Source organism: Trachemys scripta, chromosome 4, assembly GCF_013100865.1.
Source record: "Trachemys scripta elegans isolate TJP31775 chromosome 4, CAS_Tse_1.0, whole genome shotgun sequence".
NCBI classification, from domain to species: Eukaryota; Metazoa; Chordata; order Testudines; family Emydidae; genus Trachemys; species Trachemys scripta.
This window is the reverse complement of record NC_048301.1, coordinates 127,934,276-127,961,839: the sequence shown is the minus strand read 5'-3', so window position 1 is coordinate 127,961,839 and position 27,564 is coordinate 127,934,276. Positions and strand designations below refer to the sequence as shown.

The 27,564-nt window shown below is 44.0% G+C and overlaps 1 protein-coding gene across 6 annotated transcripts in view; it reads right to left on the bottom strand.

Annotated features, from left to right (window-relative positions):
- Positions 1 to 26,761, bottom strand: part of ANKS1A (ankyrin repeat and sterile alpha motif domain containing 1A) — a 156,981-nt gene extending 130,220 nt beyond the window's left edge. For 3 of the 6 annotated variants that reach the window (XM_034767433.1, XM_034767432.1, XM_034767434.1), the window contains exon 1: positions 26,543 to 26,761. In XM_034767433.1, coding sequence (XP_034623324.1) covers positions 26,543 to 26,712 — 170 coding nt within the window. In that variant the 5' untranslated portion in view covers positions 26,713 to 26,761. The remainder of the gene's footprint in view (positions 1 to 26,542) is intronic. The other 3 variants (XM_034767437.1, XM_034767435.1, XM_034767439.1) reach the window with 1 other exon arrangement.
- Positions 26,762 to 27,564: the final 803 nt, after the last annotated feature.

The window sequence follows — 27,564 nt, the reverse complement described above, 5'->3', positions numbered from 1 at the left end:
CATAAGGCATCCTGGTTAAGCCTCTGATTAAATGATATGTAGCTGCAGAAAAAGAAATGTGGCTCCAGTTTCTCTATCTCCCTTGCACCAGTACAGATTGCTCATCTGTAGAGCCCTACAAATCTGCAGATAACAGCTTTACATCGGCAGATGCGGATGCTTGTGGACATATTTGCGGATCGGATGCGGATACAAATTTTGTATCCACGCAGGGCTCTATTCGGATGATTTACCAGGCAGAAAACCTTTCCCCCAACCCTAAAGCAGTCTGTCCAATGACAGCTGACCTTGAACGCTCCATTTGGTTATCATGCCCTGCAGCTTAAGTAAGACAGCCTCTAGTCCATGCCTTGATTTGTAACATTACAAAAGCCCCTTCGCTTTAGTAACAAAGTGGTTTCTTTTGTTTGTCTGAAATCACTGCTTGGGGTCCTCTAAAATTAATGCATGGAATGCTAAGTAACACAGCAGAGTCAGCACCTGGTCATTTCTGAACTGGAAAGGGAAAGAAAGAAGGAAACAGGCTGATGAGTAAAGAAAGACACTGAGAAACACAAAGAAAATAAGATGCACAATTCATTTCTCCCCTGCTCAAAAGGAGCAACTGAAATTAACCATCATTTTGTGCCATTAATCACATTCAGACTACAGAGACCAAAGCCACAGAAAAGGGTGGCCCAATCACCCAAAACATCATATTTCCCTCATTGCATTGCCAAGATCAGTAAGTTCAGGCTTTCAGAAACCCATTAGTTTATTAAAACTCTGAACTGTGTGGGTAGTGCTCTCAGACCTGTCTATGCAGTCACTGATAGCAGCTTGCTCCCTTATCTTTGCAGGAGACTCTAAAAAGGTCTCCATTTGGGGGAAGGAGTGGGAAATCAGGTGAAAAGGAAGGAGTTTTTAGGATGACAGTTTAAGCTACAGTAAAAGGTTTGCTTTAGTATCCAAGACTAAATGCAAAGGAACACACAAGGCTCAAGAATTAAAAGCATGGAGAGGCTACTAATATTAAAATGTTTGGGTAGACCCTATTTTCAGACAAGCATGTAATCTTCCTGCTCTCGGGAATCAATGACAATACAGCCACACAGTGATTAAGCACTGTTTCACAAACAGTCTATTTTAAGAAGTTAATAGTGGCACAGTAAACAATCAACTATAGGCAATAACTATCTCAAACCAGAAAGACAAAGAACAGCAAGGGCACAAGAAACATAACTGGCAACTGTGTGGTACATAGTCATACTAGACAAAGTGACTATTTACCACATGGTCTCCTTTAGAAATAGCTACTTGATGGGTTGCTTAAGTGGGTACCTACAGAATGAGTAGCAGAAACACAGAGCAGATGGAGAGTAAATAAGAAAGTGAATAGAGAAGTTACATAACTACAACTTGGAAGGGGATATTTACAGACTATATGATACAATATCTTGACCTTATGCATTTAAATTTGAATACCAACATAGCACTGAGGAGAACAAATCCTTCTACTTCTGGGACTATATATAGAGAAGGGAGGAAGCAACAAAATTGACTTAGTTAAAGCTTGCAGGACGAAGTCCTAAAAAAGCAGGAAGTGTGTTAACCACTTTGGCTAGCATTAATAGGCCTAATAATGACATTCACAAGTATATCAATGGAAGAAAGTGGGCAATAAAGTGCATAACCACAGTGGCTGACATACTCAATCTGTCTTAAGATAAAGAGACGCATAAACAAGTAATGACAACTTTACAGACTGCCATTACAAAGAACATGCAGATTTGGAACATGTGACTTGCACAAAAGTCGGCCAGTCCAGATGCCATTCATTATATTATAGGTTGAGGGAATCAGCTAACCCACTATTTTGGGAGAGTAGTGTAAAACTGAGGAGGTCTTACAAGCCTGGAGGAAAAGTATACCACCAATCTTTGTAACTGGCACATTTCAGTGCTGTACCTATAAACTTGTATATGGAGTAAATAATGGAGCAAGTAGTGAGACAGAGGTGAGGTCCTTAGTGCAGGTTTCACTGTATACCTATCCTGCGACTATAAGGTCCAGATTACGTGATGGATTCTGAACCAGGTTGCTCAATCAGGCTCTGCTTTAGTCCCACCTGCCAGACTTCTTGCTTTGCGTGCTTTCAGAAGGCAGCATTGGCAGGCTTTCATCTTGGGCTGTTTCACCTTTTCTGCAAAACTCATCTCCTCAGGAACAAGGACAACTATTTTCTTGAGTGAACACGCATCAGATAAGCTAACAATATTGAAAAGCTGCATACCTTAAAGCCCTTAAAACACCTACCCACTTATTTGAAAGGGCGCATGAACAGCTAGATACAAGCTTTTTGGTCTTTTTCTGGACTTGTTAATGCAGTACTGCTAGCCACAAGGTAGCTCCGGAGGCAAGACCTAATGAAAAGATATTTCTGAGCCCAACACAGTTTTAATGCCTCAGTCCAATATAAACGGCACAAATGAATTCTAAGCACCCTGTGTGGGGACAAACTCCCTGTTACTCTACAAGTTTTGCACTTAAATCGTGTATTCCATAGTTATGTCAAAGTAGTAACAGCTTACTTTTATACTGCTACTTGGATCCCTAAGCACTTCAACAGCTTAACTGAAGAATCACTTGCCCTCCACCATCCCCGAAATGCAGTCACTTTTAAGGCAGAAAACACCAGCTGTTTATCAGCAGACAGCAATGCTACACAGTCTGGGAAAAGAATTAAAGATCATCAAATCCAACCAAAATTTCAGGGGGATTTAGGGAGGTAGAAAACAGTAACCCAAATACAAGTTTGACTCGTACACTTGTGAAAAACACTTAAGGATATTTAGTTACCTCAAGCACGCATGTTAAGTCTCATCTGAAAGACAAAGCTAAGATCTAGTCAATAATGCCTTCAAACACCATCCTAAAGAGCACACAGGTAAGGCCCAGAATTTAAGGCTCACTCCACGGGGGGGAGGACTTGGGTAAGCATGCAATGAGTTTTTCATGCATGATTTTAAAAAGCAACATTAGAGGCAACACCTGTTTAAACAGGCTTCTGCAGATTAAAGTTTAAAACTTCAAATTGGGTTGTTTTTTGGTTTTCAATATATTCCCACACCCACACTGCTTTTCACCAAATTAATTTTACATCTGAACCAACTTTGCTGATTGCAGATAAAACAAGCAAACAGGCAATTTCCTTCAAAGGCCTTGGAGCAGAGAACATCCTGCACAAAGTGGCTTCTTTGAATACGAGAACCCATTCATGTTTAAATAGTGTAACAAGAGAGCACAAGTCAGAAACAGCACTTATAGGAGGAAGCAGCTTTGTACAATAGAATGACCAAAGACAGCATCCTAAAAATTACTTGCTCATTTTAATTTTGTTAATCTTTAGTCTTGAAACAGACATTTCCAAGTAACTTCCATCCCTCCATAGCAAATCCACACATGGAAGTCATAAGAACAGCCATACCTTGGGTCAGACCAAAAGTCTATCCAGCCCAGTATCCTGTCTTCTGACAGTGGTCAATGCCAGGTGCCCCAGAGGGAATGAACAGAACAAGCAATCAAGTGACCCATCTCCTGTCCCCCATTTCCAGCTTCCGGCAAACAGAGGCTAGGGACACCATCCCTGCCCATCCTGGATAATAACCATTGATGGACCTATCCTCCATTAATTTATCTAGTCAAAGGCCAGAGAAAGCAGTTATCTGAAAGTACTGCACCCTTTTGGATCCATTTTGTGTACCTGAGCCAATTCACAGAAGCAGAGAGAGGTCATAGTGGATCTAACTCAAAAAGGGGGTAAGCAAGTGCCACCCAGCCTTCCCTGAGGAGTCTTAAGAGGAACTGGAGCAGTGTACTTAACATACAGCATTGGGGGGTTGATCTTCTTACTGTTTCATAAGTCTGCCACTTGACTGTCCTTTCTATACTGTAATTTGCAGGTTAAAAAAAAAGCACTTCACATATTTAGGATTCTAAGCTGAGGAATCTTGTTTCTAGGTTAGCAGGACAGAATGCCCTCCAGCAACTCTCACGCAGAGGGATCCTTTCCAATTAAGGGAGCAACAGGTGTGTCGCACCAACATGCACTTCAAAGTTAGATTACCAGAACCAGGTTTTTGAGCCATTTCCCAACTTTCTAGGTCTTAAACATAAGTGAAAGGGATAGCGTCAATAAAGACAGGGCCCGATCCCATTTTTCATGCAGGATCAGGCCCTAATGCTTCATATATTCCCAGTTCAGTAGTATTTTCATCTGTTTTTAACTGGCAGGAGATAAACCTAAGAAACTTTCAGATATGTACCTTTAGCTTTCTAGCAGGCTGGATTAGGGCTTGGAAAAAAGAAACAAAAAACATTTTTGTATATTTCAAATGTCAACAGGAACATGAAAAAGTGTTTGAAGGGTGGTGCCTACGGGTAGGCTCCACAATATTTTTTAAACACCCTGTTGGTCTCACAGTATCACATAAATCACTATTTGCATTTGCACCTAGAAGCCCCAACCAAGACCAGGAACTCACTGTTCTAGACACCGTAAGTACATGCACACACACGCAGAGTAGAGCCCTTGGCCTGGAGAGTTTCTAATCTAACTAAACAAGAGAGAAAGGATGGAACAGAGAAAGCACTGTCCCCCCATCTTCCAGAGGTCTTGAGCCAGAAAGATTAAGTCATCTGGTCAAGTTCACATTGTCTGGGTTTTCCCACAGAACAGTCTGCAGATCTCCCGAGTCCCAGTTCAGTGCTTTACTCAATAACCACTCTTCCTAAAAAACCCATATTGGCTTCTAAAATTAAGCACAGCAGGTAAAAGAGCTTTTAAAACCCATGCATGTCTCTACATTTCAAGGCTTTAAGCCTTACCAAGGATGAGGTTTGTTTGATGGGATTACAGTTTAAAAGAAGCCACCTTACCTCTTGTTGACAAATCTGGAAACATTGCAGATTAGGATAAGGCATTTCACCTAGTTTTCAGGTCACTTAAATATTGAGTGTGAAAGACTAACACTTTTGGCTTTTAGTCTGAGAAAAGAAGCAGGCAAAAGGAACAGAGACAAATCTAATGAGAACCTATTTATATTATATTGATGACATCCACTTGTATTACTAGCTTTTGGAGGGGGCTTGTGTTCTTCTGTCCACAATATATAGCAGAGGCTTTCCCTTAGCTAGAAAAACCACATGGTTTATTTTTAAACGGAATGTCCCTTTAAAAGAAACCATGGGTTTAAAAGTACGGGGGGAAAGTGCTGTCTCACTACTGCTATCCAACTAGATTTCCAAACCTAAAATATGATAGGACCTCAAACTCCATCCTTCTTTAAACTGTACAGACAGAGCTCAGAATGGAAAGAGCCTTTTACAAGGTAGACTGCACCCAGAATTGAAGAGTTTTAAAGAAAACCAACCACTTTGGCAGCAACGCTCAATTCACACTAGTCCCAGAGTATTTCAGACAAAGAAATCAACAAGGTCCCTCCCATCCAGGCATATGCCATCCAGGCTCTGCTGCTTCCTCTGTTTGCACTGCTTTTTCCATCCCCCTTCAAACATGTAGATACCCATATGGTCCCAGCATTTAGTAGCCAAGCACCTCCCAAATATTTAATGAAGGCTGAATTCTTTCACTCTTCCTTGTGAGCCTTTATGGAAATAGCTGGATACGTTGACAGGGTTGATGGTTTGTTGTGAGTGGATGCACTGTACATCAGAGCGCTGAGAGCCTTATCTCCTTGAAAGACACTTCCCCCCTTCCCTTCTCTTAAAGTGAGTCTTTCAACTAAATATTTTCTGATCCCATCCCACCAACATCCAGTAGTGAATTGCAGTAGAAAGCACTGCTGTCTTACTTTAAGCAGGCCATTTCCCACACCATGAGAAGGTGGAAGAGTACCGGCTCAGAAAGCAGTCCTTAGGGAAGCTAGTGTATAAATAGTTCGAGGATATAATGTAGGCTCCTCTGCTATTAAACAGAAAAGAGGCCACATACATTAATGCCATCTCATTGTGAGCATGACTCACAGCTCACTGGCCTCCCGAGCTATAATCAAACATTTCACCCCTTGTCCCAGAATACAGAAGACTTTCCTTCACTCAGTCTCAAGCAGACTAACATTTCAATCCATATTTTCCTCCCTTCTTCAGGAAGCTCTATCAGCTTCTCTAGTCACAGTTGCGACAGAAAAATAAATCCTTAACACTTTTTATTTTAACTAGTTTCTGTGAAATAGGATGTAGTTGATTTTCAAGATTGTACACTAGATTAAAGAGCAAGCTCTCTGGTGCAGGCACTGTGCTTTCTGGGTTCTGACAGTGACTAGCACATTGTAACAATACCAGCAAGTCATCATGCTGACTTACATATTCTACATTTAAAGAGGGCCCTTCATCCTGAAAAGATCCTCGAACATGACAGCAGCTAAATAGCACCACTGAGATGCAGCCAGCTCTGGGGTGGAGGGTAGCAGACAGACAGCAGAACCCAGAAGGGAAGGATGTTTTCAGGAAAGTTCATGAGAACTTCCAAAAAGAGTGCCCCATTGGAGCTCAAGTGTTCCCTCAAAACAAGCAGGAGAGCTTAGTTTTTAAACAGGTCTTTATTCAAGTGAGCCATGCATAGGTTGCATGAAACTTGGTTCATCTACCTCAGGTAAGATGAAGGGCAGAAATAACCCTTCTAGGATTCAAACTTGTGGTTGCAGGGCATTTAAGTGTTAAACACATTACTTGCCCTGAACCAGAGAATCTGCCCCCAGGCATTACAATGGGAGGGAGCTCAGCCCCTAGGAACTCCTGCCTCATCTTTGTCTCAGAGATTCTGAGTTTAAGGCTAGAAGGGGCCACCAGATCACCCAGTCAGACTTCCTGTGTATCACAGGCCATCGCCCAGCACCCTCACATTAACCCCAACAACCAAAGCATTACAACCCACACTCCACGCTGCAGATGAAGGCAAAAAAAAAAAAAAAAAAAAATCCCAAGATCACTGACAATCCAACCTGGGGCAATTCCTTCCCAACCCCACATATGGAAATCAGAAAGAACCAGCCAGCCAAGCACGTCAGAGAGAATGCTCAATACCACTTCAGAGCACTGGCCCACTCCAATCCAGTGTCCCATCTCCAGCCAAGGTCATCTCTGATGCTTCAGAGGAAGGAGACAAAAAAAAAAAATCCATAGTACATTTGGAGGGGGAAATCCCTTCTGACCAGGTGGCCAGCTGAAGCCTTAAAGAATGAGCTTTAGGAACATAAAAGCGAACTCCATGGCTGCCCTGCCCCCTATCACCACAAGCAAACCCATCACGCAATCCCAGTCAAATTTGTCCAGATCTCTCAAAACTAATTAGGTTGTCCCTGTGTCCCTCAACTCCTACTGGGAGGCTGTTCCAGAACCTCACTCCTCTGATGGTTAGAAACCTCAATATCTAGCCCAAATTTATTCATGGCCAGTTTATATCCATTTGTTCGTGTGCCAACACTGTCCTTTACCTTAAATACCTCTTCACTTTGTGGTGTTTACCCTACTCATGTATTTAGAGAAAGTAGTAACCCCTCTCAGTCTTCTTTCTGCTACGCTAAAGAAGCCAAGCTCTTCCAGTCGCCTCTCGTAAGCTTGGCCCTACATTTCCAAGTCACTCTAAATTCAGTGCCTTGCATGGTGACAGATTACAGAGGGGTAGCCGTGTTAGTCTGTATAAGCAAAAACAAGGATCTGATGAAGTGGGTTATAGCCCACGAAAGCTTATGCCCAAATACATTTGTTAGTCTCTAAGGTATCACAAGGACTCCTCGTTTTTCCAGTCACTCTATTATCTCTTCTCAACACTTCTTCCAGTTTGATTTCATCTTTCTGGATCATGGGTGACCAGAATTATACACAGTCTTCCAAATGAGATCTTACAAGGGTCTTGTACAATAACATTAATACTTCTCTCTCTCTACTGAAAACGCCTCACCTCGCCTATACCCTAGGATTGAGTTTGCCTTTTTCCACAACTATACCACATCAGCAGGTCAATCATCTTGTGATCAACCCACATGCCCAGGTCTCTGCTCCTCTGTTGTTTCTGACTGATAAGCTCCCAGCTTGTAGCAGAAGTTATTATTAGACCGTAAGTGCATAAGCTTGAACGTCATAGTATTGAATTATATGACATTTCCATTACTCCAGTTTTCAAATCTTGGTGATCCAAATCTTCCTGTAGAATATTCCGATCTTCCTTCTCTGTTAGCAATTCCTCCCAATTTTGTATCACCCATAAATTATCACACTTTTTGTGCAAAAGTAATTCATAAAAATATTGAATAAAATGTCGTCCCAAAACTGATCCTTGAGGACCTCCACTAGTAACCTCCCTCCAGTTCGAAATTTCACCATTTAGCACAACCTGTTGCCTTTTTCCCTTTAGTCAGTTCCTTATCCATCTTAGAATTCTTGTACTAATCCGCATCTTCTCTAAGTTAATAAATTTCCATGTGATACCATGTGAAATGATTTACTGAAGTCCATGCATAATAGATATACACTGCACTTCCCTTATCTTAAAAAAAAGCAGCTATTTTCTCACAGAAGGAAATAAGATTAGTCTGGCGTTACATCCCCTTTTCTGTTTACCTCCATGCATTTAATTATTCTATGCTTCACAATTTGTTCCAAAGTCTTGCAATTACAGAGACTAACAGCTCTGTAATTGCCCAGATCACTTCTTCCTCCCTTTCTTAAACACTGGTACAAAGTTTACCTATTCTCAAATCACACAGTACTACCCCCGAATAGATAAATGTATTAAAAAATCTTTGCTACTGTAATAGCAATCTCATGTGTCAGATCTTTCAGTATTCTGGGTTGGAAATAATCTGGTTCCCCCACTTTGAGCACATTACACTTTGAGTTTTCCATCTGCCTCAGATATGGTCATTTCTGTTTTGATACACTAATTTCCATCAGCTGTCCTGCCTTCATGCCTATGTTCTATATTATCGTCCTTACCGAAAACCAAGGCAAAGTACAGTATTCATTCAGGTTTTGGGCCATATCTACATTATCTTTAATCTCCTCTCCACCCACACTGCACAGCAGCCCAACCTCATCCTTGCTTTAATTTATAAACTAAAAAACCTCTTATTTATTTTCTTTCAGCTCGACTTCTACCAATTCTCACTTTATTCCTACATTTTCTAATCTCCAAGATGTCGCTTTTTTTGCTGATCAACCCGTTTTTCCATTCCTTAAGAGATCTCTGCTTACGTCTAATCTTTCTGAGGTAAGTTATCCATCGAGATAAGTCTAGAACCTTTCCCTACAAGCTGTTTCTCTTTGGTTGGGATACACATTGCAGACAGTTTTTATATAGTTGATTTTAAAAAAGTTCCCGAGCCGTTCAGTCCAGCTGACCTGTTTAACTAATTCCCTTTATCTCTCAAAGTCTGGCCCTTTGAAATCAAAAATTGTAATTGACAACCTGATTTTGATTATCGTATCATTTAATTTAAACTGGATCAACTTGCAATCACTCGATTCACCGTTATTACTTATCACCAGCCCTTGTGTGATGTTCTCACTACTTACCAAAACCAAGTCTAAAATTCCAGCGCCCCTTATTAGCTCAGTGAAAGTCTGATGAAGGAAACTGTCATCTATCACATTGAGGTATATAAGTGGATCCAACCAATATTAGTAGCACTTATTCTCCAATCTATATCTGGGAAGTTAAAGTGTTCCATTATGACTCAACCTGCAGTATTTATCTCTAGTAATATTAGTTGACTATCCATATCTGAGTCTAACCAAGGGGATCTATGGTGGACCCCTAACACTAACCCCTTAGAACCTTTTACACTCCTTCCCCGAAGTGATTTTGATGCAAACAGATTGCTTTGTCCATACTATCACTTCTAATTTCTTCAATTTATTGCACCATTGTTATACAACACTACCCTACCAACTTTGCCTTTATTTCTCTCTTTAACAGCACATACTCTTCAATACCTGTATTCCAGTCATGAGTGCTATTCCACCATATTTCCGTAATCCTCATATCATCTGGTTTGGCCTCCTGCACCAATAGTTCTAGTTGCTCCATTTTATTGCCCAGACTCTGTGCATTCATGTACGAGCATTTCAGTTATTTTCCTCAGACCTCACTCAGTTTTCCAGAGGGATTGGGTATAGTCTTTTCACTAACAAACACCTGACTACTACTCCAATCAGTACAAGTACTTTCTTTCTCCTTGTTTCCATACTCATCTTCTGGTGTTCCTTTATCCCTTGCTACATCTTCATTTAGCTGACTTTCCTCCTCCTCTGTATTCATGCATGGAGATTTCCAAGGGCTGCTTAGTCGATTCATTTTGTCCCAAATGAACACAAGTGTGATCGACATGCAGCAGCTTCTGTTGCACACCACGTCATTCACCCAGCTTCTTTGGTATCCTACCAACTTTTCTTTCTATCCCTCTCACCCCAACAATGACCCTTGACAGCGCAAAACTAAGTCCATCAGAATAACATTCTACTTCCTGCGTCATTTGCTTTCAATGCCTTTTATGTTTTGTTTCAAATATTAGTCTTTTCAAAATGAGTCCTCTACATGAAAGCACAGGCCCTACCACTTCATCTTTAGCTACGTAGGGCCTGCGTCACACTGTTGAGCAGTTCAGATTGCATGTGATAAATGAATGGGTATACACGGTTTAGACAGTGTAACAGACAAAAGTAGCACTTTACAGACAAATAAAGGCATGAATTCCTACAGAGATGTTTTTAAGATCCCATTTCCCTATAATGCACTAGTTTGCAAAGAGCCAATTATATTTTGCAGAAGACTTGAAAGGCACATCAAGCAGACAACCTACCCGCTTCCCACATGACTGCAAATGACATCTTTTTGTTCTGGAAATGTCATTTCTCAGATTTAAAGAACGACAAGGAAGCAGTGCAGTCCAGTGGACAAAACATGAGACTGGACAACAAAACTATTGATTTCTACTCGTGGCTTGGTCGCTGATTGGTGTTATTACCTTGGGTAAGTCACTTAAGGTCTCTGCACCTCAGTTTACCCAATCTATAAACATAGGGATAAAGAATTTGATCCATGGAGGAAAAAGTCATTTAGTGCACCAGTTATCCAGAGTCACCACAAAGTGCTTTTGAATAGGACTTGATTCATCCACTACTGAAATGAAGCAGGAGAACTGTTCACAAACAGATAACAACTCTACATGAGTTAGACACAGAAAGTGAAAGACTGTATCCAATTAAACTGCATAGGCAGTTGTTAGAAACTTGGCTAAAATACCAGGATTAACACCTACCTGAAAGGCCCAAATGACCACAAGCAGTCAGAATCTCAGTGCTGTCTCATCTGAAAATGGTAGCAACATATTCCAACATACCTTACTCTACACAGAATAATCGGCCCTATTTTTGAACATGTACGTTTTACCTGGTAGGACTTTTGCACCAGCAGAAGTTATTTCTCCTTTCTGTGCCTGCAAGAATCAGGCAAGGACAGACAGTTGCCCTTCTCTTTGGCAGGTTTGAAAGCCACTCGTCTCCTAGGGAGGAGCCTCAAGAGGTTCACTTCACTAATCAACAGTAAAAGCGGAGACTGTTCTACATCTCAAGCTTCCCAGAGTACAAAGTGACTCATCAAGTTTGAGAAGTTCAGAAAGATCTAAATTTCTGGCTGTCTCTCCAGCATAAAGGCACTTTTCCACCACAAGGGTCTGCTGTATTACCACACCAGCTGGGAATTCAATGTCTTCCCTAGATGGTGGCAAGAGAAGGACTAAGGGAACCCTCATGTATTACTGAACAGCATGTTCCATCTTAACTCTTCTTCATGACTTCACAACAAGCCACACTGCCCTTTTATTTCCTCCAGAAAAGACTGGGTACATTTCCCTTCAGAGTTGGATCAATCAGCAGGGAACATGCCTCAAGAACAAGGTTCATTCACCCTACCTTGGGCTGCCATAACCAAACCCTTCCTGCAGCCCACATTTACCAAAGGCAGTTTGCCAAAAGATGTATTTTTTAAGGCCTATCAAAGAATTCTACAAAGCTCCTACTTCCAAGTAGAGCATAGAGCATTCTTGGCCAGATGTTCATGCTGTACTTGAAACTGCAGTATCATATGTTCATTTTCAGGATTGCAGGCCCAGAGATGAAAGCAGAGGGAAACAGAAGTCTACTGAAATGTCAGTATCTAATTGCTCAAGTATCTAATGTTTGTTTACATGCATAGCTGTGGCTTCAGTCCTGAAATTCCCACACACAACTCAGTGGCAGAATAAGTCATGGCATACAAATTAAAAAAAAACCATCAGGGAATCTTGCATGTGTTCAGATGGAATGTTCCCCTTTTGTAACCAGCAAGGACAAACCCAGAAGCCAATGCAAGCACTTGCAGAGAATGATCGGTTATTTCAGCACCAGTGCACCCAATCCTAACAGCTTCATTATACAAATTTCAGCATGTGTCTGGCATTTTAACCAAACTGTCAGGACCAAAAGGCAAAACTCTGTGACCATGGACATGGCAGTAAACAGTCTTCTCAGTTATCCCTAGCCAATGACCTCCATTTATTTAAGATCTTCTTGCAGCCTGTGACTAGAGTAACAAGACCCAATCTCAGTGTCTGAAAGACACTTGGGACCCAAGTGATCTGCTCATTATAAAAAAACTGTTTCATTGTGGTCTGCCAGTGGCATGAGACCAGGGAGCCTTATACAAGGTGTATTACTAGCAAGAACTTTAGCAACAAGAAACTCTCGGGAAGGAATGAGATTTAGTGGACAGAGCAGAGGACTTCTCGTCCTACTTCCTGCCTTAACTGACCTTTGGCAGACATCAGCCTCAGTTTCCCCAGCTGTAATGCAAGTCTTATAGTCACAGAGATGCTGTGATACTTGAGAGATACATCTCTCTCCATAATGAAGAATTAAGCCTCCTATTGCAAGCACAATTTTGATCCCTCTACCAAAACTGAACCAACCCACCTGAAATTTCTCATGTCACACCTTAGTCCACGGTAAAGTTCCTTCTTGAAAGGCTAAGGGCAAACTGGACAAGTTTTGGAAATACTGTACATGTAAAGCACTTTGAAATCCTCTGATGAGAAGTTTTTATCCGAGTGCAAAGCACTTATGTTAAGCTACTGTATTCTGGCTTGTTCCACCTCCGACTTGTAACATTTTAGAACTCTATTCCAGAACACCTGAAGTCCTTTGACATTTGAAACTTCAGGGAGATTTTTCTTGGCATTGCAAGAGTGGTGAGAGATTGACAACAAAGCAATATCAAAAGAATATTTTCCAACTAGTACTTTTTTGTACCTTGTGGAGCCAGCACTTGATTAATAAGTCACAGACGTTTTAAATTTCTGCCTATGTAAACATTTAAGGCTCTTGTATTCAGAGGTAATGAGGAACAGGGCAAGTACCATTCAATATTCTGTGCCATAGATATTGCCAATTGAAAGCAGAGCAGCTGAACTTGATTCATAAGTTGCTTCAACATTACTCTCACTAATTCAGTGTAGCATCAGAGCACTTTCCATTACCCTGTGCTAAGAAACTGTCTTTGAGTAAGTGGCCCAGATACCAGGGTCCTGCCCTTCGCATTACAGAAAACCTTGGACTACAGATATAAGTGTGTATCACCTAGAAACAGGTTGATATATCGGTTTCCTCTCCCAACAAGGTTTTATAATACAGGGAGAAGACACTAGTAGTCACATGATCTTCGCGTGAGCTCAAAATGTGTGTGCAATGCTGTATAAATAATACAGTCCCCTCTCCAGAGGGTTGACAATCTAAGCAGAAAAGACACACAGGAAGAATTATCCCCAGGTTAAAGAACTATCCCGTTTACAGATTACATGCGCTGACTGAAGCACTGATTAAGTGACTTCTCTACAGTCACACGGCGAGTCTGTGACAGGGCCAGAAACTGAACCCAGACCTCAAGTCCCAGCTGCAACCACAAGCTCATGCTTAACATAAAACTACATAGATCAGTGAGCAAACAGAATGCTGCAAAGCTGAATTAAGAAGTCACCCAGATACAAACCTCTTTAAAAAAAAAAAAAAAAAAAACCACACACTCCCNCCAGCTGCAACCACAAGCTCATGCTTAACATAAAACTACATAGATCAGTGAGCAAACAGAATGCTGCAAAGCTGAATTAAGAAGTCACCCAGATACAAACCTTTTAAAAAAAAAAAAAAAAAAAACCACACACTCCCTTGCAGCCTTCCTGAACTGTAAAAAAAAAAAAAAAAAAAAAAAAAAAGTGCTTTCAAGTAAACAATTCACAGGGGAAGTGTGTCAGCTGGGAGACTGCATATCAATGCACACCTAAGACCTGTGGCAATACTAGTACGCAGAACTGCTCAGAGTATTATTACTAATAGAAGCCTGTCCTACTTAACAACTGTTTGCTAGACAGGGCATGGAATACTCCACAGTTCAACTGAGTGAGAAGCTATTGTTAAACTAGCAATGCCAAGCAAGAAAGGTTCAGGGAAACCCCTGTCACGTTTCTATTATAAAGCTATTTTATGAGCTAACTATGTGCTCAGAGCAGCTTCCTTTTTTTTGAAGGGGGAGTAGTTTTGTTGATTGTTCCCTCCTCCCCACACACAGCGCTCTGAAAACTTGGACCTTGGAGTCTAGAAGAGAGCAGCAGCCTAGTGAGGGGAGATATTGCAGCACTTACACTGCACCATAAATCTTAGCAATCCATACTGGATGCCACTGCACCTAGGAATAGGGGAGCAATCTCAAAGCTAGAATCCTATCTTAACTACAGATGGAGCAGAATCTTACCCAGATCCTGTGACCACAAATAGGTTTTAAGGCCACTGCCTAATCAGTTTGACACAGGTCAGATTACAAACGGTTTTCAGAAAATGGCCTGAAATCTGTAGAGCCTTGCTCAGTTAGAGGTCTCTGAACATTTTAAAACATGTTCGGCCCCATTCACACTGGCCAACTAATAGTCCAAAACCAGTTTGAGAGGAGAGCCACATTTAAACAATGCAAATGCTTTCCAAACATGGTACAATTTACAGTGACAGGTCCAAACTTCCTTGCCTTTTGACAGAAGCCAGAGGACCTACGTTGTTTGGTTGTTGTAAGAAGTTACATGAACATATTAAGCAATATTGTTTTGATTGTACAGTACAAGCATCTCATGGTTTGTTTGTTTTTTTCAGGAAGTCTGAGTATATTAAACATCTAACAAATTTAGGGTTACCATACGTCCGGTTTTTCCCGGACATGTCCGGCTTTTCAGCAATCAAACCCCCGTCCGGGGGGAATTGCCGAAAAGCCACACATGTCCAGGAAAATGGCCGGCACTTCCTCGCCTGCTGGGGCTCTGCTCCACTCTCTCAGATTTACAGAGCCAAGCTGCCCGAGCCAGCGCTACTGGCTTCGGGCAGTCCCCCCCTGCCTCCGGACCCCGAGCCCTCAGCCAGGCACTTCTCCTACCCGGCTCCAGCTGAGCTGCTCCCCTGGTGCAAGGTCCGGAGGCAGGGGGGGGCTGCCCGAAGCTGGTAAGGCTGGCTCCCGGCAGCTCGGCTCTGTAAGTCTGAGTGGGAGGAGCCAAGCAGCTCAGCTGGAGCCGGGGAAGGGACATGCCCAGCCAGCTCTGGGTCCTGAGGCAGGGGAGGGCTGCCCGAAGCCAGCAGCTCGGCTCTTACATTCTGAGAGGGGGGAGCAGCTCAGCTGGAGCCCAGGTAGGAGAAGTGGGGTCCGGAGGCGGGGCTGGGGGGTGCTGAGCGGGCCGGAGGGGCCAGGGTGTGCTCAGCCGGGGTCCGGGGCGGGGGGGCCAGGGGGTGCTCAGCCGGGGTCCGGGCCAGGGGGTGCTGAGCGGGCCAGGGGGCCGGCGGGGCTGGGGGGTGCTGAGCGGGCCGGGGGATGCTCGGCCGGGGGTCCGGGGGCCGGCGGGGCCAGGGGGTGCTCGGCCGGGGGCCGGCCCAGGCTGGAAACGCCAGGGGGGGGCAGCCTGGGCCGCTCCTCCTCCCCCCACACCCTCCCTTACCTGCTTCAGGCTTCCCGCGAATCAAATGTTCGCGGAAGCAGGGGAGGGGCGGAGTTGGGGCGGGGACTTTGAGGAAGGGGCGGAGTTGGGGCATGGGCGGAGCTGGGGGTGGGTCCGGGGTCGTGTCCTCCTTTTGGAGGCTCGAAATATGGTAACCCTAAACAAATTGCCCTAACAGGTTTACCCATTCCCTTGAGAGCTAGTTAGCTTCAAAAAAGTGAATTAAAACCCAATTAAGGTCCTACACATGCTCTCGATTCTCACCTGCAACTGTCGCTTTCATAACCACCTTTTTCTATTTCAGATATTCTTCTCTTCTATTTGTGTGATTGAGAAAGACCAACTATGGAGGAGAAAGTGCCATCATAAGCTAAAAAGGAACTGAAAAGAATAAGGACAAGCACTTTTTTCTAATCTCTTCCAGTTCCTTTTAGTGTCATTTGTAGCTGTAATAGGCAAATACAATTTTTGCAGAAATATTTATGCAGAACATGCCCCTTGCTCTCTATGGTCCTTTGATTCCTACTCATTTAGTGACAAAAAGTGCTAACACTCATTAGCTGCACAGAGCCAATTCAGCTGAGTGAGCTGTGTCTAGTCTAACTCATGTCATCAGCAGAATTATCAATCAAGTGTGATTAACATGTGATCTTTATTTCTAGGGACAGTGCAATGGGCAAAAAGATCTCAGCTAGATTTTCAGATCATAGGCAACCATTGCAGCACTAGGAGTTAGTCATGTTTTGCCTGGTAAATTGAATGAGAATAAAAATACCAGACACTTTTCTGCCTGTAACTGCATGTGGACTGTCTGAAGTTGTTTTCAGTGTTTAATCATTACACTGTCTCCTATGTTATTCCCTAAACCAAAGGAAACTTGCTAGTATTACTGAAAATTGAGTGAAACACACTTGCTGCAGCTTATGTGAAGCAGCAACTGAGTCCCTTCCCTCAACACCCACATGCAAGAAAGCTCTTAATTTACAACAGAAGTTTCTCCTTTATATCAGTTTACAGTCCACGGCTCAAAACAACCTCAGTTTTCCCCTCTGCCAGCCAACATTCACAGCCACTTGACACCAGCAGACCAAAATGAAAGGCTTATTCCGAAGGTTCTGGCTGAGAAGCAATACTCCATTACTGTTACAAGCCTCGCTAAAACTTTTTGAATACAACTCAAGATATTTTAGACCACAAGATCATTTCACTGCTTCCTGCTTCAGAATTTTCCAATGAAGATGAAAAGAAAGTTGTAAGCAGAAGTATCCTGCTCAAGCCAGCCACTGACTTGTTTGATTCGTAAGGCATTTGTATTCCTTGGACTTCCTTTTACTTACATAAGTAGTAAACTATGCTGGTTTAAGATTAGATGATCTCTGGACACTAACTGGTCAGCAGGAAATGTTTATGTTCATGTTACATGAAGGACATGAGGTATGTTTTGGAGAGGAAGAAGCAGCAACTATATAGTCAAGGAGCCAAGACCTCAGTGCATGCAGACCAGCAATCCTACAATTTGATCCATGCTTAGCAGACTTCTGAGCCTGTGAGGAACCCCACTGGCTTCATGTTGCACAATCAGGATCTGAAAATGGGGCTTGGCTTTAAACCTACACAAAACATGACTAAACTTTGTCTACAGTTGGCCCCTTGTTAGCAATCTCAGCAGCAGCCAACGGCTGCATTGGACATGCAAACTGAACTCCCTTTCCTGTCTCCTAGTTCTTTTTTAATAGAATTGTACTGCCACTGTCTACGCTCTACCTTTAAACAGAGGATTCAGCCTGCAGGTCTGTCCAGCTGGCACTTTTCACAAGCACAAATCACATTTTAAAACTGAAAAGCTGCTGTGCGTTTTGTTGTTTCTTGCCACTTCAGAGCTTAGGGCTAGAAAGTCACTAAAACTGACAACTGCACAAGTAATCTCCACATCACCTGGTTTGGTGTGATCCTGCTTTTCCCCTCTCTCCTCCCTTCCATACTGGGAGCTGACATGTGCCTGCCACCTTCCATTGGGAACACAGAGGTAAAGAACATTGAAAATTTCAAGTTATGTCTCTTGTACAGTTCTCCTTGTGATTTCAGTGTGCCTTTAGTGCAGAGTTAACCCAGGCTTTTTACTTGGGTGTTGCCCTGAACTCCCCGCCCCTGTCTATACACCAAAACCTCACCCAAGTAGTGCTTTCATCACGGCCTGGCCCAACTGGGGATATGGGTTAGAGTCAGGGTTCCACTTTCACGCAGACCAGTAACCCACGTGCTTTTCAGTGAGGATGCAGGCTAAAATACTTGAGTGCTGATGGCCCTCCAACACCTTCTCACAGTTCCCCACCCACTTCCCCCTCCTTTTGTGCCTCAAAGGAGGGATTCATTCTTCTATACATTCACTGGGAAAGGAGAGTGGCTCAGCTTACTGCAACTTAAAGAACCATGGGATGTACCACCAGAAGTCCTAGCAAGTCACACTGGGGAGTGTTGCACCAATGAGGAGACAGTAACATGAGTACGGTTTTGCTGACATGTGCTTTATATAATAGTTTGGAAAACTAGTAGCCCAGTCCTCCTTTCCGCCTCCATTAACCACACTTTCCTTCCGTAGTCCATTAAGTACAGCTTTCTACCTGCTGCTCCATACCCTCTCTTATATCCTCCTTCCTTGGTTACTTCTTTGTTCATTCACATTAATTTTGCATTGAAGCTTATTTACCTGCCTAATATTTTAGTATTAGATAGTGGAACATATGCATCTCAAGAAGAGGATTTATCTTTAACAGCACCTGTGCATTTCTTTCTCCACATTTGTCATATCACAGCCTATCAGAGCTCTCTTCCTGCATACCTGCATCATTTTGTTAAGCAGGAATTGTGTGATTTTATTACCAACCTATTCATCTCGTTTTAAAATGGACTGCCCTGGAGGGTATGGCTGAAAGATCTAAGCATCACATATGAAATACTTAGTCTCTGCAAACTCAAAGCTGAATACCAGCAGGCTCTCGCTCAGCCCATCATCCTTATGAGGTAGGAAAAAAACAGAGCTCCATATAATTTACTGCATAGATGCCTTCAGGATGAGACTAAAGACCAACACATGCTCTCTTAAGGCATTAGCAGCCTCTTGGCACTTTTTATACAGGCTTGCACCAGTGTCCTAGCCAGAAATTCCCTTTCCATACCACTATGCCACAGCATAATGCAAGTCATACAATCAACTCAGGATTGAATAAAGGACTGGAAATGGCTGAGCAATTACAAACATTGAATCTATCTCCCCTTGTAAGTATTCACACTTCTTATCAAACTGTCTGTACTCGGCTATCTTGATTATCACTTCAAAAGTTTTTTTTTCCCCCCCCTCTTACTTAATTGGCCTCTCAGAGTTGGTAAGACAACTCCTACCTGTTCATGCTGTGTGTGTGTGTGTGTGTGTGTGTGTGTGTGTGTGTGTGTGTGTGTATTTCACTCTATNTGTGTGTGTGTGTGTGTGTGTGTGTGTGTGTGTGTGTGTGTGTGTGTATTTCACTCTATATGCATCCGAAGAAGTGGGCTGTAGTACACGAAAGCGTATGCTCTAATAAATTTGTTAGTCTCAAAGGTGCCACAAGTACTCCTGTTCTTTTTGCGGATACAGACTAACACGGCTGCTACTCTGAAGCAAGTCATTTGGCCACCAACCCAAATGTGCCTGCCTCTCGGCAGGCAGATGAAGAAAGTCTTCTGTGTTATGTAAAGGACTCTGAGATCAGAGGCACCAGATCAATATCTAAAATAGTGGACACTATATAAGCAGAGCCTGCCCCGGCACTCAGGAGACTGAGTTCCATTCTTGGCTCTGCCAATGCCTGCAGGGGGACCTTGGGCAAGTCACACCCCCATTTGTAAAATGGGGGCAATGTAAAGCGCTCCGAGAACTACTGAAGCAAAGCCATGCAAGAGCTAGGTGGTGTTATTAATTTAGAAGCCCCTAACTTCCACCTTTCTAGACATCTCACCTAAGCACTAGGCAGGGACCCAGCCTCCTGTACCATGTCCACAAGCGTATTTCTCCATTTATTCCTTAGGGTGCCCAAGTTCGTGCCCAGTTCTTTGAAGTCTCCTATTACTTCTTGTTTCTACTATTGAGAAGGCGTTACAGGACTCAAAACTAGGTTTCTGGAATTCCCCCAGGAATCTTGTGTGAAGGAAAATTCCCAGATTGCTTATTTACAGACAGAATGCCCATTGCTAGATGCAGTATCTGAATGCTGGACAATCCTTTTCAAAAGAGTTAAACTGGGCACAATGCCCAGAACAGCCAGACATTCCCTCAAACAACACACTAAAGAGTAGTCCAAAAAAGTAAGATGGTGGAAAAAGCAGAAACTGGTAAGTTATGTACAGACCTGAAGAGACGAGACCTGAACTCAGTTACAGCGAGAAACCATGGGAAACCTGTGGGCATGAAAAAGAACACTTGCAATCCTGTACCCAGAAAGAACTTCGAAAAGAGGATTGAGGATAACCCAGCTGACCTGAGACACAGGGAAGAGATGGCTACTACCCAAGAAAATGAAAGCTTGTTTCATGCCTTCCCTGCCTCAAGAGTGCTTTGGCAAAAACACAGTGGGGGGAACTTATCCTCGTCCTTCCACAACTCAGAGCCTCACCCTGCATCAGAGAAGAGCTGTGATATTCCCCTATCATTTGTAATGCTCAGAGATCTGCATGGCAAAAGCCCCGCAACGTGCAGCCTGCACGCTCCTAACTTGGTCCCCCAGCAACCCTTATTCTTACTAGAAAGGAAGGTCCAGATGCTACACACCCCAGTTTCTCCCCTGCACCACTCCATCTTACAGCGGCTTTCTCCAACCCAGCACTATGGGTACAATTTTCAAAAGCACACGAGTGACTTAGGACTCGGAAAGTCCTACCTTACCCAATGCCTGATTTTGCCCCGATGATCCACTACTAGGAAGTCACATTTGGCTGCTTCAATAGCATGGGCTAAGTCTACCCCATCAACTCCTTCAGCATTGCTAATGTGGCCCTCAGCTGACCTTCAGTTGACCTTCTTTTTAGCCTGAGTTCTCCTCAGTAAGGTACATCACCACTCAAACATGACTTTAAATCCCTATTCTAAACTCACACAAACGAAGGAGCCATAAAATATTTAGCGCTAGAAGTGTCTATTGTTCTTTAACCACTCCCTGCTCTTTGCACTCATGATAAAGACTATTACCAGCCCCAACTGGTGGTACTCAGACCTCTCCCCCATTGAGTCACTTCCCTGGGCATGCTTTTATGTTATCTTTAAAGTGAAATTCCCCTCTGGGCATACCTCCAGCTCATATTTGTTTTAATCCAGAAAATATATCTCAGTACACCATGAGAAAACATCAAAGAACGGCTCCTTCAACTGTAAATGTAAGAAAAAAAGTATACACGGTTATTCTCGAACTGATTGTCAGACACCTGTTACTTAGTGATGTACCCTACAGGGTACTGTTACTTAGGGTACCCTGTAGGGCAAATCACTAAGTAACAGGTGTCTGACAATCAGTTCGAGAATAACCGTGTATACTTTTTTTCTTATATTTACATTTACAGTTGAAGGAGCCGTTCTTTGATGTTTTCTCATGGTGCCCCGAGTTTGTTGTACTGGGATATATTTTCTGGATTAAAACACATATGAGCTGGAGGTATGCCTGTTACTTTGTGATTTACCCTATAGCCTTCCCTAGAATTAATACAATATTTTTTACTGCCCAAGCGATCTCCTGCCACCCCCACTCATCTGCCCCCTTCCCCTCCTATTGCCTTTTCATCTGCCCCTTCAGCTTTATATCAAGGGCAAGGCTGACATGTACATTTTGTTTTGTGTTGCTATTTTTCACACCCTTGTAGTTGTTTTAATGGGAGCACCGCAAGCCACAGTAGAGTGAAATGTAATTGAGAACATGGCTGGTGTAGAGCACTTATTAAACAACCTCCCTGCCCCCAGGAAACAGAGAGAAGTCACAGACTGCACTTCATGGGGATGCTCCTGAAGGATTACAAACGTTGAGAGGAATGAACAAGTCAGCAGTCATTCAGGTCAGTGGGTTGAGCATTGGCCTGCTAAACCCAGGGTTGTGAGTTCAATCCTTGAGGGGGCCACTTAGGGATCTAGGGCAAAATTAGTACTTGGTCCTGCTAGTGAAGGCAGGGGGCTGGACTCAATGACCTTGCAAGGTCCCTTCCAGTTCTAGCCATTAATTCAGGTCTTAGCGGCAGGGACACAAGTTAATTTCATAGGCTAGAGTGAAAACAGACCACAACAGAAAGAGGATGACACAGACAGACACACAAACACAGGGAAGACTGCACCCAATCCCTCTGATACTCTGAGGCCATTTGGCCACTCAGTCTTGCTATTTGAAAAAAAAAAAAATCAATCCCACCTGTAATGCTAGGGATCCCATTCAGTCCCCTTTATGCAGCAGCAATGAAAGATGGAGTGTGCCTACTGCTATGAAGATGACAAAACTCCACAGGTCAGAGCTCCTCTATCACTATCAATTTTTTTAAAACCTCAAGCAGTTTTGCTATAGTCATGTCAGTCCCAGGATATGAAAAGGAAGTGTCACACATAAAACCAAGTGAGCCCCTCAAGTCACAAACTAAGTTCATTTTGCAGAATCAAATCTATATTGGACATTTGCCCAACTTATCCCAACTCCACCCTGAACAATTCCCATGCCTCCTATTGCAGGTAAATTTAGTAACTGCTGTTCATAAGGACATTGTGTAACCATAAAATTAGCACACAAAAGTTTCCTGCTTGGATCCATCTGATCCAAAGTAAAAATTCAAAAAGGTAAATTAACAGGATACTAGAAGTGACCAAGGAAATTTCTAAGATACTGTCAATCCCCAATCTCATATTTCAATTTAAATTCAGCTTCCAGCATACAGGACAAAGAGCAGAACCTGAGTTGCTGAACTACCTCCAGGTGCAGTGTGCAAATGGATATAAAAGCCTAATCCACATTATGGTTTGGGACCATGTACCCCACCGACTTCCAACATGGATGTGTGCCTACAAGCTCCATCACAAGTCATTCCTGCAAGCAAGTAAAATTATGAACATGAATTCTTCCACTAAATTCAATGGGACTACTCGCATGTTTAAGTGTTTGCAGGATTGGGGCTTGTGTCACAAACACATTCAAAAGCCTGGCTAGAAGTTGGCCTTCTAGGGACTTGGGAAAATTGTGAAGAGGAAAAGGGAGTCTATAATAATTTTTCTGTTAGCATGGTCATTTTTAGAGAGATCCTGAATACGTGGGAGCAAACAGCTTGCTCAACAGCAGTTTGACACTTTTTAGTTGTCACCATTCATGCTCAAACATGCACATGTCTGTGCAGTCTCAGATGCTCATACACAGCAAGCTAGCACATCAGATGTCAAACACTGCCTCCCTGTCCTGTATAACGCAAGCCATCATCCTACCGACATAGAAAGGGTCATCATAACCATCACATGTTGAAAAGAAGTGTGATCAAGCTGCTGCAGCTAGAACAAGGGATTGATGATACTTTTGTGGTATGCATTTAACTGAGGTGCACATATTTTCAAACACATCTATCTCCTAACATAGACAGGTCCAAAGTGTTTGAATGCTTTCTGACCCAGAACAGAAGCAGCAAATGTCAATTCTTTTCCCTCTATGTTTTGTATATTAAAGTTTGACCCAAGCAAACATACAACGTTTACACTTTGTGGGGAGAAATCAGAAATATTTACAGCAGGCAAACAAACGTCCTTTGCTTTTCATCAACTCATCTCGCTGACTCCCTGCCGTTCATCTCAATGGGAACCTTGACATGGCTTTACCCCTAACAATTATCCGTAAGGCAAAACAGGGAAAGAACAGGTTAAAGAATATTTAGGCAAGTTAGAGGTATTCAAGTCAGCAGGGCCTGATTAAATTCATCCTAAGGTTCTTAAGGAACTAGCTGAAGCAATCTCGGAACCATAAGCAATTATCTTTGAGAACTCATGGAGGACAGATGAGGTCCCAGAGGGCTGGAGAACGGCAAACAGTACCTATCTTTAAAAAGGGGAACAAAGAGAACCCAGGGAATTATAGACCTGTCATCCTAACATCAATACTTGTAAAGATATTGGAACAAGTTATTAAACAAGCAATCTGTAAGCACTTTAAGGACAATAGGGTTACAAGGAATAGTCAGCATGGATTTGTCAAGAACAAATCATGCCAAACCAAACTAACTTCGTTCTTGGACAGGGGTTGCTGGCCTAGGGTTTTTTTTTTTTTTTTTTTTTTGGGGGGGGGGGGGAGGGGAGGAGAGGAAGAGAGAGCAGTTCACATGAAATACCTTGATTTTATCAAGGCTTTTGACACAGTCCCATGTGACATTCTCATAAGCAAACTAGGGAAATGTGCACTCACCTTATAGTAACTTCAACAAGGTTACAACTGGTTGAAAGACCATACTCAAAGAGTAGTCAGCGGTTTGCTGTCCAACTGGGAGGACATATCTAGTGAAGTCACAAGAATGGCCGTATTGGGTCAGACCAAAGGTCCATCTAGCCCAGTATCCTGTCTTCCGACAGTGACCAATGCCATGTCCCATAGAGGCCAGTTCTTGATCTAGTACTATACAATATTTTCATTAAGAACTTGGATAACAGAGTGAAGAGCATGCTTATAAAATCTGCAGATGACATGATATTGGGAGGGGTTACAAGCACTTTAGAGAAGAGAATTAGAATTCAAAATGACCTTGATAAATTAGAGAATTCTTCTGAAATCAACAAGATGAAATTCTATAAAGACAAGCACAAAGCACTTCACTTAAGAAGGAAAAGGCAAATGCAAACCTACAAAATGGGGAATGACTGGCTAAGTGGTAGTACTGCTGAAACCAACCTGGGGGTTACAGTGGATCACAAATTGAATATAACTCAATGTGAAGCAGCTGTGGAAAAGGCTAATATCATCCTGAGGTGTATTAACAGGAAAGTTGTAAGTAAGATAGGAGCAAATTGTCCCGCTCTTCTCAGCATCTGTGAAGCCCCAGCTGGAGTATTGCCTCCAATTTTGGGCACCACAATTTAGGAAAGAGGTGGCCAAATTAGAGTGTGTCCAGAGGAGATCAACAAAAATGATAAAAGGTTTAGACAACCTGACCTATGAGGAACGGTTTAAAAAATGGGCATGTTTTGTCTTGAGAAAAGAAGACCAAGGGGAAGACCTGATAACAGTCTTCAAAATACATTAAAGGCTGTTATAAAAAGAATGGGCATCAGTTGTTCTCTTTCTCCACTGAAGGTAGGACAAGCGTAATGGGCTTAATCTGCAGCAAGAGAGATTTATGTTCAATATTAGGAAAAAAATATTAGGATAGTTAAACTCTGGAATAGTTTCCCAAGGGAGATTCCAGAACCCCCATCATTTTGGAGGTTTCTAAGAACAGGTTGGACAAACACCTGTCAGGGGTGGTCTAAGTTTACTTGGTCCTGCCTGAGCCCATAAAGCTAGACTTGACCTCTTAAGATTCCATCCCTGCCCTGCAAGTCTATTTGCCACTGTAGAGGGGAAGACAGATCAAATTTAGCCACAGATATTGAAGAAAGATCCTCCCTACCTCAGAAGGATGCCACCAAGTGACACGCAAGCAAACCTAGCCCTGAACTCTCAGGCCATCCTCCTCCAGCTCAAACAGCCAGAGGGAAAGGATAGCAGGGAACAGGATCCGCAGCATTTTCCAACAGCAGGACTGGAACCGCATGGAAGGAAAACTGCAAAGAGCTGCACCCTGAGAAATGCAATGGCCATTTGTGAGTTGCTTACACGAAAGGAAGGAGAAGAAAAGCAGCTACACAAAGAGCTGAAAAGCCACAAAGCAAGGTAAATTACACATCACAGACCATTCAGAGCCAGGGCAAAGGACCATGGCCCCCAGCATAACTGATCCCCAGTCCTAACTGGGAACTAATGTAATACAAGTGTTTAAACAGCAACATGACTGAAAACCACAGAAATTACAGCGGGGAGAAGGTATGCCCAGCCCGGCTGGGGAGTCAGGGGACAGAGACAGAGAGAAAATTTCCTTAAGCATCCCCAACCCCCGATTTCCCAACCCACCTGCAATAGCCCCCCACTCTGCCCCAAGCACCCTGCGAACCAACCTCACCCGCTCCAAGGGCTGAACTCCTACCCACCCACAGGTACTCCCGGTCCCCCACGGGTACCCTAGCAACCACCCACACAGACCCCCGGACTCGGCTCCAGCACCCCTCCCCCCACCAGGCATTCAACCGCCTGGAGTGGCCCAGCAGCCTGCCTCGCGAGCCCCCGCCCCGCCGCCCCGCCCCCCCGCCCGCGCGGCCCCCCACCCCCCCGAACCGCCGCCCTCTGGGACCCCGCCCCCAACCGTTTCCCCCCCCCCCCAGGGAGGGGTCTGAGGCGGGCGCTGCCCTCCGGAGCGGGACCCACCTGAGCAGGCTGGAGAGCGGGTGCCCCCCGCCGCCGCCGCCCCCCGAGCCGCCGCCGCTGCCGCCCCCCGAGCCGAAGCCCGAGCTGAGGCGCTTGCCCGAGAGCAGCTTCTCCACGGCGGGCAGGTTGCCGGTGCGGGCGGCCTCCAGCAGCTCCTGCTCCTTCCCCATGGCCCGGCCCCGCCGGCCGGGGCCCCGCACTCCCCGGCTACCGGCACCCGCGAACCGCCACCGCCGCCTATCCCCCACCTAGCGCCGCCAGCGCCCGCCCCGGCGCGTCCTTCCGGGGCGGGGCCACGCCGGTCCCACCCCCAGCAACAGGAAGCTCCGCCCACACAAGGGGAACCGAGAAGGGCTCCCGCCCAGCAGGGGAAGGGACCTGGAGGGGCTCCGCCCCCAGCGAGGGGCGGCTCCAGGAGAGGCTACGCCCACACAGTAAGGCGATGACTACTACTACTCGGCGTGGGGCAGGGTCGATGTAACCACGCCCTCTAAGGGGCGGGGCAATACATAACCCCACCCCCATAGGGGGCTGAGAGATGCTCCCCCTGTAGCTAGAAGCAGGGAATAACCCCAGATTCTGGGGGGGTATCAGAGTATAAATCCCAACCCAGAGGTGAGATGAAGGGATTGGGAATAATGCCAGGGGGTGGGGCCTTTGTAGGGATGATAATAAATGCATAAGTGCCTGTGAAATTCAGTGTCTAACAAAGGAAATGTAGCAGTTACTAAGCTCAGCCATCCTAACCAAGGATAGCATCCAAAACCCCAATTCTTCTGCAGTAGTGACCTTGCCTGGTCCTCAAACCTACATGCCAGAGGTAGTGTCCAATGCATCGCTTTCCTGTTCCAGGGAACGCCTGATCCCCAGACCTCCTGCTTCATGACTGAAAGCTGATACAAGGAGCCCATGATGACATTTGCATACATTAATAAAAAGGGAAGAATAATGATCTGGTTCCATGTCCCATAAGGAATGAAGTTGAAGGAATTAGACTGTTTACCTGTCTTCTAAGACAAATG